We start from the raw sequence: 14,784 nt of genomic DNA on the forward strand, positions 1-14,784 counted from the left end.
ATCTTGGGATGGCTATGTTGGGTATCTCCCTCATTCCATCTAGACATGCATTACCCATTCTATCGGCCTCTCAGGCATATGATCGTTTCCATGTGATCGAGGGTTGTTTACCCTTCGGGATCACATAATATAATGTATGATTTCAACAACGGAGTTTACTCAATGTTTTTCCAATCCAACTGTTACTATTGATATTTGTTTTGTTGAAAAAGTTTAATTGTCTAATAATCAATGTAATTTGATTACTTTTAATAATAATCTTAATATAAGTTTAAATATAAATAAATGTATGGATTTGATATTACATGAGTATGCTGATGTTTTTTTGTCTGAGCTACCTGAGCGACTTCGGTTGTTCTGTAGAACCTTAGACCATAGAATTGAAACTTGCTTAGTAGCCATCTTGTCTCTCAGCAACCTGATAGTTTTAGCCTGAAAAAGGAGGACGAGATGCTTAGGCGGTCTGGACGCGTAAAGATTAGCTACTAAGAGGAAGATGTTAGAACAGTCTTCTATTTAAAATGGACTAATTTTTAAACAAGGTAAAGTGTGTCAGGATATTTGCAAGAAAACTTTATATGAGTGTCATGATGTGTCGAGCGCTAGATACCCTGGCATACACTGGACTTTGACCTTCGTTACTCGTTATTTTTACTGGCCGCATATTAAGACTATGCTGGAGTCTTATGTATGCGAGTGTCCGCAGTATCATCTTAACAAAGCTGAATGGCATAGATAGGTGGGGATGTTGCATCCTTTACAAATCCCTGATAGGAAATGGAGTAGTATTTTTGTGGATTTTTTAGTAGGATTGCCTTGTACGAATCAAGGTCATGATGCAATCTGGGTTGTGGTTGACTGATTGATGAAAATTGCTCGATTTATTTCTACAAAGATGATTGTGAAAAGCCATGAGTTGGCCAGTCTCTTTAATGAACAACCTTGTAGACTTTATGGTTTACCCAATGAAATAGTCAGTGATTCGGATCCTAAATTCATTGGCCATTTCTAGCAAACTGTCTTTCAAAGTTGGAAACTTGATTGTTATTGTCATCCTTGGAACATCCAGAAACCAATGGGTAGACTGAACGGACAGATCAAACTATGGAGAATATGCTTTGTGCATATGTCTCTTGTAGACAATTTGATTGGGAGCGTTATCTTGCTTAGATTGAGTTCCCTTATAGCCCATTTATGCTTATATATGGTTATGAGCCGAAACCATTGATTGCCACAGAGCTTAGGGGGGTGAAAATGCAAATTGTAGTCGACTTTTTGCACCATATGTAGGAGATGTTGATGATTGCAAGGGAAAGCATTAAAACAGCCTAGGATCATGCTACGTTTTATACTAACCAACATCCTATTGCTAGAGAGTCCCAAAGGACTCCGATTTAGTGACTACCAGCAAGTGCTATAAATTATGTTTGAGGTATTGCGGTCCTTTCCAAATTACCAAGAAGATAAGTAGCATATCCTATGAGTTAGATTTACCATCAGAAATCCGAGTTCATCCTGTGTTCCACTTGAGTCGTTTGAAAGAACGATTGGGACAAGGTGAGTAGATTGTTCCAATTGAGGAAGTCCCATGACTTGAGGATACTGCTCGTTACATTCCACTTAAACCCACATTGGTTTTTGGCCTGAGGACTAAACAATCTTGTTGGATTGCTCATCTCGAATATTTGGTCAAGTGGAAAAACCACCTAGAGGTGGAGGCTACTTGACAGTCTATACGTTCATTGAAGAGTCGTTTTCCTCACTTCGTTCTTGAGGATATTGCTGAGGACAACAATCATTCATAAGGAGGGAAGTGTTATGTGCCTGGACATCCGGATGGGTGCTAGTAGCAGTGGTCACAGTGATCATGAGGTGACTTAGTGCGAATGCACTAAGGGTACCTTGGGGTTAGGGCTGATGAGTCCTATAAATAGGACTCAAGGCCCTATTGTGCACATTCATTATTGATGTTGGGGCACAAAGTGGCAAGTTTGGCAATGGATATATGTAGCACAATGTGTTTGGGACTCATGGTATCAATGCTAGTTATGCAAATGCTCCGTATAGTGTTCGTCATGAGGAAAAGTTTTGCTAGTAATACATGCAATGTATGGAAAAATGTATCTTGGTATGACTAGTAGTGCGCAATTTCCCATGCACAGTCATTTCAATGGTCCAAAGTATGCAAACAAAAATGTTTCCTAATGCATCTGGTGCTGCTAGTATGTCAAGTACACATGAGGGGCTAGTCAACTGGATGCAATGTTGCATATTAGTTAAGTTGTAATTGCAACAATGTGAAAGTATAAAGCATTGCAATGCTTAAGGGGAAGAAAGGCCTACAACCTAGTGGAGATTTGAGGCAAGTAAAACTAGAGGTAAAGTTTCCGTATTTTTATCGGTGAAGCTTCAGCATTGTTTCACCAATAGATGCAAAATAGATGGAAGAGGATGACTTGGTAGACCATCCTTAATGTTGTAGCATTACCTAGATGCCTTTCAGTTAGAGCCAACTTCATTTCGGGCTCAGTCAGGTTTAGTAGAGTGGGAATCCAGAGTATTGCCTGATGCTCAAGGGAGAGGTAGCACTTCCACTCCTCCAGTTGTGGAGAGCTCTTGTTTGTAGTGGATCTCATATGTATTTAGCATGCGTCCGAGGTATTGTGCTGATAGTATGCTTGCCATGGGGTCACTACTCTGTGTACTAGTCACAGTGAGATGTATGCAGATGAGTATTACTGTAGCTCTGAGACTATACTATAGGATGATGTCGTTGTTAGGGAAGGTCTTCGGGAATAGCCTTGCATTTGTCCTCATGGCTCCATTACAATTCCGTAGTGTGAACTTCAAATGTGTCTCATAGGCCGTGCCTCGTCATTGGCGCTTATTTGTGATAATGATATGCCCGTCTCTGCATACTGCCTATTTACCTGCTTTGTGGGCCTCCATAATCTATGGCATGCACTCCTTGCAATGGGCTACTTGGGCGGGTGGGAGATCATCCTCAAGTTATACTTTTTCTCCTTTGAGAGCCTTCCCTTTGGAGAGAGAGGCTCGTTGTGACTCTAAATCAGCAAATTTGATGATAAGGGGCCGGCCCTTTCTAGATCCTTCCCTACATGCCATGCGCTTTCCACTGTCAAGGGGTTCTTCACTCCCATTTTTCCACATATGCTCTTGGCATCTTTTAGAGGGCTGTCTCCCTCTTTCCATCTGACCACCCAGATGTGCATGGCTCTAATTTTCTATCTCTTCTCCTCTTCAAGTGCTGCATTTACGAGCTCTTTCTTCTTTGTTGGCGTCTTCTTTGCTACCTCAATCTATTTGGAGTTTTCAACCACCTTCACTTGTGCTTGTTTCACTGTGGTCGCCTATGTATTAATCTCCTTCGTCATGTGTGTCTTCAGCTCATCTATTTCAGTTTACTCATTGTTGGGCATTGCTTCTATGATTTCCCTCTCCTCCCTCTTAAGGAGGTCAAGCTGGTTCCAATATTCTGTGATCTCATGTCGGAGTTATTCAATTACCCTATTTCTCTCTTGGAGAGACACTTAAATGTCAGTTTTCCAAGAGGTGAAATATGCTGCAATATCCTCACGTATTTCGCTTTTCCATTCTTGCACCTTCTTAGCCATCTCCACTATGATTTGTTGTATGGATTCATCACACATTGCTGCCATCATCTCATATATGTGTGTGTGGGAAGAGAGAGAGAGAGAGAGAGAGAGAGAGAGAGAGAGAGAGAGAGAGAGCTGTGGGGCATTTGCACTATCTGCATAGGGAGCCACCTTGTGAGCTTGTGACTAGCTGCCTATTGCACGGTTTGAAGGCTCGTGCCTTGTCCTATTGTTTATGGCTGCATGAGGCAAGGGCTCCTACCCAACACAGAGGTACCTTGCATTGTGCTTGATTTGCGTGGTAGCTCCACTGCCTTGCTTAGTATTGACTGTACCCTGCCTCCGTTCTTAGCTGTGCTTTGTGCCCTTGCCCTTTTGGAGGGTATTGCTGTGCCTTCTTTATTCGGGGTTGATGCTACTCATGGATTGCATTGACTTGCTTCTCGTGGCCGAAGACTCACCGGCCATGGATGTTGAAGATGGTGTAGCTGAAGAAGATATGGTCCCTTGTATTGATGAGGTGGCTTTGTCACTCCATGATGATTGGCCTTCTATCAAGTATAGCAAGCATGATGAATTTTTTGTTGTCCCGGAGGCCCTTGATCGGGGCAAGTTTCCACTGTGCTCATATGCACAAGTGCCCTCTCCTTTGCCAGATTTGCAAGAGCCAAATTGGGAGTAGCTGTTAGAGTTTGCCAACTCTCTTTTGGAGGAGTTTTCAAAAGATGACATACCAGCAAGACAGTAGGGTTTGCGGGGAGGAACACGGAGTGAACTCGGCAAACATGGAGAAGAGAAGAGAAGAGAAGAGAGAGAAGAAACTTTGATGAATGGAATGATGAAGTTCTGAATCATGGAGTGAATGTGATACAAGGGAACAAGGGTACCATAGCACAAGGAAGATGATGATGACAGCCACGCACCACGAACCGCAATGTCCTCCTGAAGGGGTGTGAGGGTAGTGGAGAGGCTGGAGAGAAGAGGTGACGGATTGAATGAATTAGCCGTAAGGAATGGATGAGAGAGTGGCCTATAAATAGGCACAGTTAGTCTAGGATGGCGCCCCTTTTTGGGACTGCAAACCCTAAACGCAAAATGCAGAAACGCAAAAACACAAATTGCGGATGAAGGGTTTCTCAACACCCCCTCTCAGGCCCAAAAAGGGAAAACAAGAGGAGTGAGGTGGAGATGCAATGCTACATGCTGAAGAATGCTCATGTAGTAGGTGCCACTTGGATAGTGTCCCTCGTGGGAAAATTGTTCACTTGCCCAAGTGCTCTAGTACAAAGATGATGAAAACATGCAATGTATAGGAGGAATGTCAGACTTTGTGTGGTGCCGAGAACCATAAGGATATGTGCGTACTTGATCACGGGAGGTGGCTTCATGCTAACCAAGTGACCGAGGCAAGAAGAGAAGAGGAGGAAGAAGATGTAGAGGATCCCTAAGATCCAAGATTTCCATCAGAAAGGGAACCTGTAGTAAAGACGAGTAGATAGAGTGAATTGGAGAACCCGAAACACAACCTCGGGAGAGAAGCCACTAGCTCCATGCATCCATGCTGGAAGGAATACAAAGGCCTCATCACCAAGTTGCGGCTGAATCTCCGAGGTCCCGATCTAGGTGGTACCTGAAGATCCTGGGTATTAGTAGAAGAGATGACTGGTTGAAGATAGCCACCCCAAGAAAGTAGAGGATGGGTGAAGAACTTCATGTGGAGTAGGTTCCCCCTCTGAGGTGGGAGATGGAGCGGCCTCCGCTGAAGTCGAAGAAGAAGTAGATGCCCTCTCTAAGGGCAAAGAAATAACATCCCCCTTTGAATCCCCCTCTAAAGTAGAGAGGGAATTCAAAAACTCATGGATCATAGACTCCGAAATGTCTAATGGCGAAGGAAGCGTTGCCGGTTGGGCCGAAGAAGGTATTTGGGGTGCCGAAGAGCTCCCAGAGGTTGCCTCTCGAACCTGAGTAGTCGAGGGTGGGCAAGGGTAGGGCTCAGAATGAGTAAGAGGTGGGCAACAGCTGCTGTCTCTTAGTGGAACAGACTGGGTAGCCGAAGAAGAGGAAGGAGTCGAGCAGTCACTGTCTCTCGAAGGAGCAAATTGACAAGGAGACGGTATCAAACAATCACTGTCTCTCGATGGAGCGGACGACAGATCCGTAGGTCGTGGAAGCCACTGTACCTGAAAATAAGTGGGAGAAGACTGCCGCTGGCATTGCAACGATCTCCAGGAGGTCCTAGCGCCAATCGATCTTCCATGTGCTCGAAAGGACTTAGTGCGCATCGGATGCGTCTCATTGCCTTGAGCATAATACTCTGGTAGCCGATGCAGAACGATCTGTGTGGCCCAAAAAGGAGAGGTGGCACAAGGAGGGCCTGGTGGAAGACGCATGTACTCCGGAGGGGTGGGGATCAATGGAGAAGAGAAGAGAAGAGAGATGAAACTCTGATGAATGGAATGATGAAGTTCTGAATCATGGAGTGAATGTGATACAAGGGAACAAGGGTGCCATAGCACAAGGAAGATGATGATGACAGCCACACACCACGAACCGCAATGTCCTCCTGAAGGGGTGTGAGGGTAGTGGAGAGGTTGGAGAGAAGAGGTGACGGACTGAATGAATCAGCCGTAAGGAATGAATGAGAGAGTGGCCTATAAATAGGCACAGTTAGTCTAGGATGGCGCCCCTTTTTGGGACTGCAAACCCTAAACGCAAAACACAGAAACACAAAAATGCAAATTATGGGTAAAGGGTTTCTCAACAGGAGTATGTTTAGCATAATCATCGAGAGATTCTTGCTTGTACGAAGGAAGGGATTTTGGATGCATAGGTGAATACCCACAAGGTTCTTTGCTCCTTTTCTGCCTTTCATGAGCGAGGTATTATTCTCTTCTTTACAAGCTAGATCCTTGTCATCATCGGATTCATTAGTGGTTGGTGTCTCTTCTTCAGATTGATGGTGTGGAGGAGATTTTTGCTGGTCCGTGTGGCTTCTATGATGTTGTGCTTTGCTCTCCCTCAGCTCAGGATTTTCTTTTCCATCAATATCCTCTCTTTTTTGATAAATAGTTGGTGCATATTGTTTCTCGGCGTTCAATGGTGGATTTCCAATGTATGCTCAAGCAAGCATGTCTGGTATGGGTGGAAGTGGAGCGATGCCTGGCTCTCTATTGGACCCTCCTCAAGGATGCTATGGTTGCTATCAGCCATGTGTTGGTGCCCCCTAGTCTGAAGGCAGCCAACAGAAACAGGATGTGCATGCTTTGGAATAGAGCCAGAAAGAGGTCCAATTGGTTGTGCTTCAATTGCAATGGTATGCGGCCTCTTTGGATTTGCCTCAAGTGGGGTACTTTCGCTGGACACTGCTTCTCTTGTGGTTAGTTGGGTCACTTCTTCACAAAGTGTCCAAAATAGAAAGACTACCTTGGTAGACAAGCCTATTGATAAAGAGCAAAATGTGCCCCGTCTTGCTGAGCAACATTAAAAAAACCAGCTCCTCCTTCAGATCTTGGAACACAAGGGTGGACGGAAGCCCGGCACAACAAAGGAAAAGCCAAGGAGACTTCTGTGTGTGCAGCATGTGTTGGCCCTTCTTCATCATTGGACCAACCCTCTTTGCACTTATTCGTGTTATCGAGATGTGCTGACAACTTCTGTCTCTACTACTCCCAAGGATCTGCAGCCCCCCAAAGAGCAGCAACAACAATAGCTTGCATGCGATCCACCAGCCCTATTGGCCTTTGATGTGGATGGTTGAGTGATTACTCCGTGGGATTGCAAGTACTTAGGTTCTACCTCCCACCCTGTAGATGGACCTTCCTCCTCAAGGGCCAATCCGTAGAGGCCCAATCCTTTTGCAGTGCTAGGAGACTTCTTTGAAAATGGTGTATTGGAGATATTGGCAGTGAAGGCCCAGGCCCATGCGGCAAAATCTCGTCAACACTCTTGATCTTGTGTCTATTGAGTCCGAGGGTGCCTTTTGCACACTCGTCCTTATGTGTTTGTTGAATCCATTGTAATTGGTTTATACATGATGGCCGAGAGCCACTCTGAACTTTGTAATCCTGTGGTCCTGCACCTTTTTTGTAATTAATATAAACAACCCATTGCAGAGAGAGAGAGAGAGAGAGAGAGAGAGAGAGAGAGAGAGAGAGAGAGAGAATGTGTGTTTGTGTGTGTGTTAAAGTACATCATGTTGGCAGATTCTGGCCGAAACTGGGATTCTCTCAACTTCTTTTCTGTGAGTATAAAAATTCAGCCAATGATTATGGCAGAGATCTAAGTTTTGATGCAAGGTAAAGTGGTAATTGGGAAAATGTATAATTTTTGCTGTGCTGGCCTGATTTGCTATGGTGCTTGGTAGCCAGAATTCAATGCTCTTGAGGCATTGTATGCAAAGGATTTGACTCCTCCAAATGCAAGAGTTCGACCTTTAGACAATTTGACAAGATGTCGGCGGATCTTACCACAGGTTTCCCTTGGGCAAATGACTAAATTGACTTGTTTAACGTATGTTTGTTTCGTTTAATTTTCATGACATGTTGTCACACACAGTCCATTGTTGATCTGCCACAGGAGATACCTGAATCTATGGCTAATGTTCCACAAAGACCACCAAGATCTCTAGAGTCCATTTCAGCACAAGAAAGAGCCAAGGTGTTTGGTTGGATTTTATTGCTGTTGCATTTCCATGGCTTGGTGCTTCTTTGTAATCTCTTAAGCTAAGGAGAACAATGCTAGATTCATGTTGTTTTAAATGAAGAAACCCATGGCTTCAAAGATTGCAAGGGTGTGGTATATTGAATTATGGAAAATTTTTAGGTTATAGATCATCTACTGTTAAAAATGAGTAAGGGTACATTAGGCATGAAAAGAGCACTTAATTGTTCATGTGTGTATGTCTGGCTCTCTTAGTGCCTTTATGCCATAGCTACACAGATACCTTAGCTAACAAAATAGGAAGATTCTGGTCTCAGGTTACTGGAAATTTTCAAATTTTGTGGTGCAAGCCTATGTAGACTGCTCTTTCTTCTTACCCTAGATGATGAATGAGATATATGTAAGTTTTTCTAAATCCGAAATCTTTTCCTTTAAAGCAAGCATATTTGCCGTATGTACTAGGTGTGATAATTCAATCTGAAGAGTTGTTTAGATATTTTGCTCACTTAATGTGGATTACTAATGGCATACAACAAGCAATCCAGAATTTCAGGCACTTCAGCATGAGGAAACAGAAAAACAAGGAAGGATTGTGTTCTGTATGTCTAGGGCCTCATAAGTACACAGATTGCTCAAAATGGCAGCTAACAACATATTTTTCTTGACACATGCATCAGCCTGAATCCCAAATGTAATAGCAACTTAATTTCTCTTGAACTGTGTGGGTAGTCCAGGAGCAGAAGAAGCCTGATCCTATGGGAATCTACTCCAATTAAGATTTCCTAAGATTTGATTAGAAGTTCCTTCGCCATCTTCGATTACCAATTCCAACAAAATTGCTTTGTAGTTTCTTTTGCACTTGAGGGGTGAAGGGTTTCTTTTAGTTTTAGATTTGCAGAAATCTAGGAATATGTTTTGGCTTTTCTTAACTGGCTCGCAATATTATCTGCACATTTCTGCCATGTCATTGCTTTTCAGCCATAAAGCACCAAGCATCAGACACACGCCTGTGGTCATCTGCACATTTCTGCATTGTTGCTGCTTTGGTGAAGAGGCAAAGTTCGGTGGACTCCAAATTTTCTGTTTTTGTCTTCTTCACACAGTTATGTCAATTATTGAGCACATCGCAGTTCTAGACGAAGACTTGATGCCACAGGTTGAAATCAGCTTCTTGAATTTTGTTGTTACATAAGTAGGCTGTTAGATTCAAATGCAAAGCATAAGTTAAAAGAGAGAACACTACCTAAACATTACACACAAATGACACAAAATGTAGGAGAGTTTATATATCGTGAGTGCAACAGCAATATGCCAAGCACAAATGAGTTACAACCAAGAGGATGTTACAATGGCAGATGATTACAATGATAGCTGATACTTCCCAGCCTTGCCCTTCTGTTTGGAAGCTTCGATAGCACATAGAAAACAGGAGAGAGCAAAGGCTGCATGTGCAAGAAAGTGTGGTTGAGGCTTGTAAAATGAGCCACAAACTGATACACTAAATAAAGTGTTGTACTCGAGCCTCACATCTCCACAATTTAGCTAAATACTTTTTTTGAGCATGCAACCAAAATTGACCACTAAATGTGTATAATTTGGTAGGTCTATGAATCATGGATGGTATAATGGCCCTTTTTTCTAGGAGGGATTGCCCCACCTGGACCCTTGTAGAGGGGGGCTTCTCTCCCCTTTGTATGTCCCCTTTGGTGGGGAAAGCCCCCCTATGACAAGTCCTCCAAATAAGGACGAAGTGTAGGAATGACTCTACACGTGCATGTAGCCAAGTTGACAATGTGCAAACCCTTGTCTATCGTTTGTCTCACAAGGGGCCCAATATGTGAAGCTCTATACTAGTAGCAACTTCCTATTACACTAAGAAATCCTCTCTTTCAAAAGATGAGGAAATCCATCGATCTTTCAACCAATCTCTACAAAGATCCTATCTCATGCGGCTTCATCCTTGTCCAAATACTCATCCACCAAAGCCCAAATGTTCCATGAGAGAATCCTCATGGAGAGCATCTAGGTCTCTTAGATCCATGTGGCTCCACAACCCGCGCTTGACTCTTATGCCGCCTAGTGTCTATTCTGTCCTATCTCATCTCTTTGTAGCCTCATGAAGAGAGGGAAACTCGAAGGAGTCAAGGGAATCATCAAAATTGGTACCAAGCTCTTCCTCACTCCCTCCTGCCTCCCTTGATAGCTAGCAAGTATCTGTGTAAATCCACCTCTCTCCACGGAAGGGATCTCTCCCTCTCCTCTTGAGTGTCGTGAAGCTATTTGGCTACACTTGGTCACCATCTGATCTTGAAATTAAGACCTACTAGATAAATGTGCTCTGCATAAATGCCTTCTCCTCATGTGGGGGGCTCATAAAGGTAGAGTTAGCAATTTCCTACATAGTTATATGAAGGGTGAAGCATTGATCTCCAATAGGTAGACTATGCTAGTATCAGAGCTCCTAACGTCCTCATTTGATTAAGATTGAGGCTCACAATGAAACAAGACACATAATAACATGTTTGCTATCTAACTAAAGAAGAGAGAGAGAGAGGTAGAAAGGAAAGAGAAAGGCTACAGTACTGCACAAAAGAACATTTAGGATAGATTTTTGATTCAATATACATGAGATAGGCCTTAGTTAAATAGATCCATGTTTACACCAATACCCTTGACCTCATTTAATGTTGGATGGTTAGGTGGCATAGGAGGTGCACACCCACGCACACTTAAGTCTCTTAGAGTACATTCACACAGAGGATGGTAAATAACTAACCAACCTCCCTTTAAGTCAAGGGTGGCTGAACTTGTGACATGAAATAGTAAAGCAAATAGGAAGGTCTTACCTTAGAAGAGGCAATGTCTAGTCCTGTACAATAGATTCTTGTTAGTAGAAATAATATTTGTAACTAGAGCTAGAACATGGTCCTGTACAATAGATTTTTGTTACTAGAAAGAATATTTGTTACTAGAGCTAGAACATGGTACAAATAAGCTTAGGGACTGAAATTTGGCACTCTTTTATCCATTCTTTGATGTGCCAGTTGTAAAAGCATGAGTAATGACACTTGCTTCACTTGAACTTGTCTCCTCATGATGTGCATCTTGCTCTAGAATCATCGGCACTAACTCCAACCAAGGATGATATGCATCGTGCTCCACTTAAACTTGTTTCCTTATGATGTGTATCTTGCTCTAGAATCATCGGCACTAAGTCCTACCAAGGATGATATCTTGTGGACATGATGTGAGGAGGTTGGTGAGAACATTGTAATTGAGTGAGGGGAGATATGACTATGTCACAACCGTGTTGTTTGACTAGGTAGTCTTCCTAAGGGATACTAAATCATTCTGGATCTCCTCCATCTTGTCGGTGTGGTCCTTCATGGTGGTGGAATTTGAGATAGATAGCTGTCTTAAGCTCATCTTTTTTTTTAACCCCAAGAAAAGAGAGCTCTATTAATAACACCTTGGAGAATAGTCCCCCAAGGTAGATACAAAGGACAAGGAACTATGTGAAGAGTGACTAAGTACATAAAAAAAACAATGGTTGTGTGAATAACAAATTTGGTGGGCTAAAATTCCAGATCATCTGAGGGATAGTATGAAAGAAGGTTTCCGAATCCCAAATCTCCAAGAAAGCCTCTCTTTTCTTCCTTGTCCTCTCAGAGCTGCCTTGCATCCTCTCCCATCCCCTATGGAGCATCTGTACTATCTTTGTCCAAATCCTTGATAAAGACTCCCCAGTGGATGTTGGGAATAAAGGCTCACTGTGCCTTTTACCGTGTTCGAGTGTGAACGCACCCTTACACTTTGTACTTTATATATATATTCAAAACCTAAAATGTGGTACATTCGTCATTGTACTGAATACCCATTGTGTCGTGCTCGCCCACTCACTCTGCTGCTCTTTCAACTCTCTGCACCTTCACTCTCAGCTTAGCTCATGCACAGACTCCACAGCTACAAACTGGTATCAGAATAGGTGATAGGCGTGAGGTGACACGCTTGAGGTGATGAGTGATAGTTAGGGCGTGCGTTGTCAGGGCATGTGACAGACAAGTCACAAGTCGGTTGGATAGGCAGGTGTGATAGACAAGTCGCAGGCAGGCTCATGTGCAGACAAGCACTCCCCAGACGGGACGGACATGCTGCAACTTGGCAAAACAGGCAGACGGGACAAACAATGCTGACGTGACGTGCTGATGGGACATGCAGGTAGGCATTGACAGCACATGCGAGCAGGCGTTGACGACTCTAGGATAGGTCAACACGTCGGACGGACGTCTTCTTTTTCGTCAAAATTTTGTGAAATTCCTGAAATTTTTTCTTCTCCCCTTTGCCGGGCGTTCATATGCACAAGCAATTGCCCGTGAAATTTTGAGCCTTTTCATATTTCAGTGAAATTTCTTCAATTTCAGTGAAATTTGTGCACAGCGGACCCGAAAAATTTGGGGCTTTTGCAGAATTTCATCAATTTGTGCAAGAATTGCTTGGTATATGCTCTTGGGCACTTGAATTGATGCAATTTAAATAGATTATCCTCTTAAAAATTTGGGGCTTTTGACCCAAATTGTCAAATTTGGGTCACCGAACATGCCTTTGGAGCAGAAATTGCAGTGAAATTTTGGGGATTTCACATGTAACTGTTGGCTTGGTCTCTAATTGTGTCAGAAATTGCTTGAGGAGTGCAGCAAACGACATTTTTTAATTCTGAAAATTCATTTGCAGATCTGAAAATATCTGCAATCCTGGGATTTTCATTGTTGGTTGGTACTCTTGTGCAGTGTGGTCACTTGTGTCATATTTGGGCTTGCCTTTGGTGACTGGCTAGTCAAATTGGGACTGCAAATTATGGTTGGAAACAGTGATTGCAGTAATCTTTTGCACATGAAGCTTGAGGGTGCCCATAATTTTGCAATTTGGCAGAAACAATGCTGTAATGTCTTGGTGCAGAAGAAACATGTAAAGCCCATCAAAACAAAGGGAATCAAATCAACAGACATGGAACAAGACGAGTGGTATGACTTGGATGAGCTTGCTTGCTCTACCATTGAGCTCTCAGTGTCAGTCAACTTGCTCTTCAACATTGAGAAGCTGAATTCAATATATGCAATGTGGCAAGGACTTGAAGAATTGTATGCTCAGAAAAGTGCAGCCAGCAAGGTTTATCGGCTGAAAAAACTGATGGACTTTTGTACGAGCCATATCTGTACATTTGAATGAGTTTAACTCAATTTTCAATCAGCTAATTGCTTTGAATTTTCATATTGATGAAGAGTTCAAAGCTACCTTCTTTCTATGCACTCTACCTGAAAGTTGGGATACTTTCAGGACAGCTTTGAGTAATTCGAATGCTCAGCTGTTATACTCTGATGTGGAGAGTTCTTTGCTGATGGAAGAACTCAATAGGCAGAATAGCTTAGCAAACAAGTCTTCAAATGCATTAGACACTAGAGGTAGATTTCAGCATAAGAGAAGTTCTAAAAGTAGAGCACGCAACAAATCTTGTGGAAAGAATGTGGAGTGCCTATCATTGTGGCAAAAAGGGGCACTACAAAAGGGATTGTTTTCAGCTAAAGAAAAAGAAGGGCAAACACAAAAACAATAAAGCCAACGAGGCTGAAAACAAGGACAACCAGCACGCCAAAAAGAGCAATGTGAAAATAGAAGAGGTTAATGTAGTCACTCATGATAATGACAGTGACGGTGATGTACTTTTAGCTTCTTCTTTGGATGCATATGCATTGATTGCAGATTCTGAGGATGATATTCACACTTGGATACTTGATTCAGGTGCGTCATTTCATGTCACACCACATCATGAGTGGTTCTCTGACTACAATTGTGCAGTATGTGGTGTTGTCCACTTGGGGGATAACTATGCATGTAAAATTGCAAGCATTGGCAATGTGAAATTGGAATTTCAGCATGGCTCCGTGTTTGTTTTGCATAATGTGAGACATGTACCTCAACTCAAGAAGAGCTTGATAAGCACAAGGCAACTAGATGATGAAGGCTATCACACCATCTTTGGGGATAGCAAATGGAAAATATGTAAGGGCTCTCGCATTGTTGCTAAGGGGTCCAAAAGTGATACTCTGTATCCTCTACATGTATCTAGTGTGCGTGACCATGTTGTCACCATAACTAAGCAGGCAAGTGTTTCTTTGTGGCATAGCGAGTTGGGACACATGAGTCAATTTGGAATGAAAGTGCTCTCTTGTTTGGGTTATTTGCCGTCTTTGAGGTATGCTGATTTTGAACAGTGTGATCATTGTATTTATGGTAAACATGCTCAAACGTCACACAAAAAATCTCTTTCTCTAAAGTCTTCACCCTTAGAGTTAGTACATTCAAATGTATGTTAAATGCCATGATTATCTCTAGGGGGGAATAAGTATTTTATTACCTTTGTTATGATGCCACTGGCAAAGTTTGGGTTTACTAATCCGTTGCAAAGACGAGGCCTTGGATAAATTTAAAACATTCATGGCACTTACTGAAA

The 14,784-nt window shown here is 42.7% G+C and overlaps 1 protein-coding gene across 5 annotated transcripts in view; it reads left to right on the forward strand.

Moving 5' to 3' along the window:
• LOC148014580 (uncharacterized) overlaps positions 1-14,784 on the forward strand; it is an 84,200-nt gene that overhangs the window by 15,274 nt on the left and 54,142 nt on the right. For all 5 annotated transcript variants that reach the window (XM_087666405.1, XM_087666407.1, XM_087666404.1 and 2 more), the window contains 3 exons: positions 7,820-7,857; positions 7,981-8,088; positions 8,193-8,273. In XM_087666405.1, the coding sequence (XP_087522531.1) occupies positions 7,820-7,857; positions 7,981-8,088; positions 8,193-8,273 (227 nt within the window). The remainder of the gene's footprint in view (positions 1-7,819; positions 7,858-7,980; positions 8,089-8,192; positions 8,274-14,784) is intronic.

This window comes from Lygodium microphyllum, chromosome 25 (assembly GCF_053477565.2).
Source record: "Lygodium microphyllum isolate KBCC chromosome 25, Lygodium_microphyllum_v1.1.10, whole genome shotgun sequence".
Lineage (NCBI taxonomy): Eukaryota > Viridiplantae > Streptophyta > Polypodiopsida > Schizaeales > Lygodiaceae > Lygodium > Lygodium microphyllum.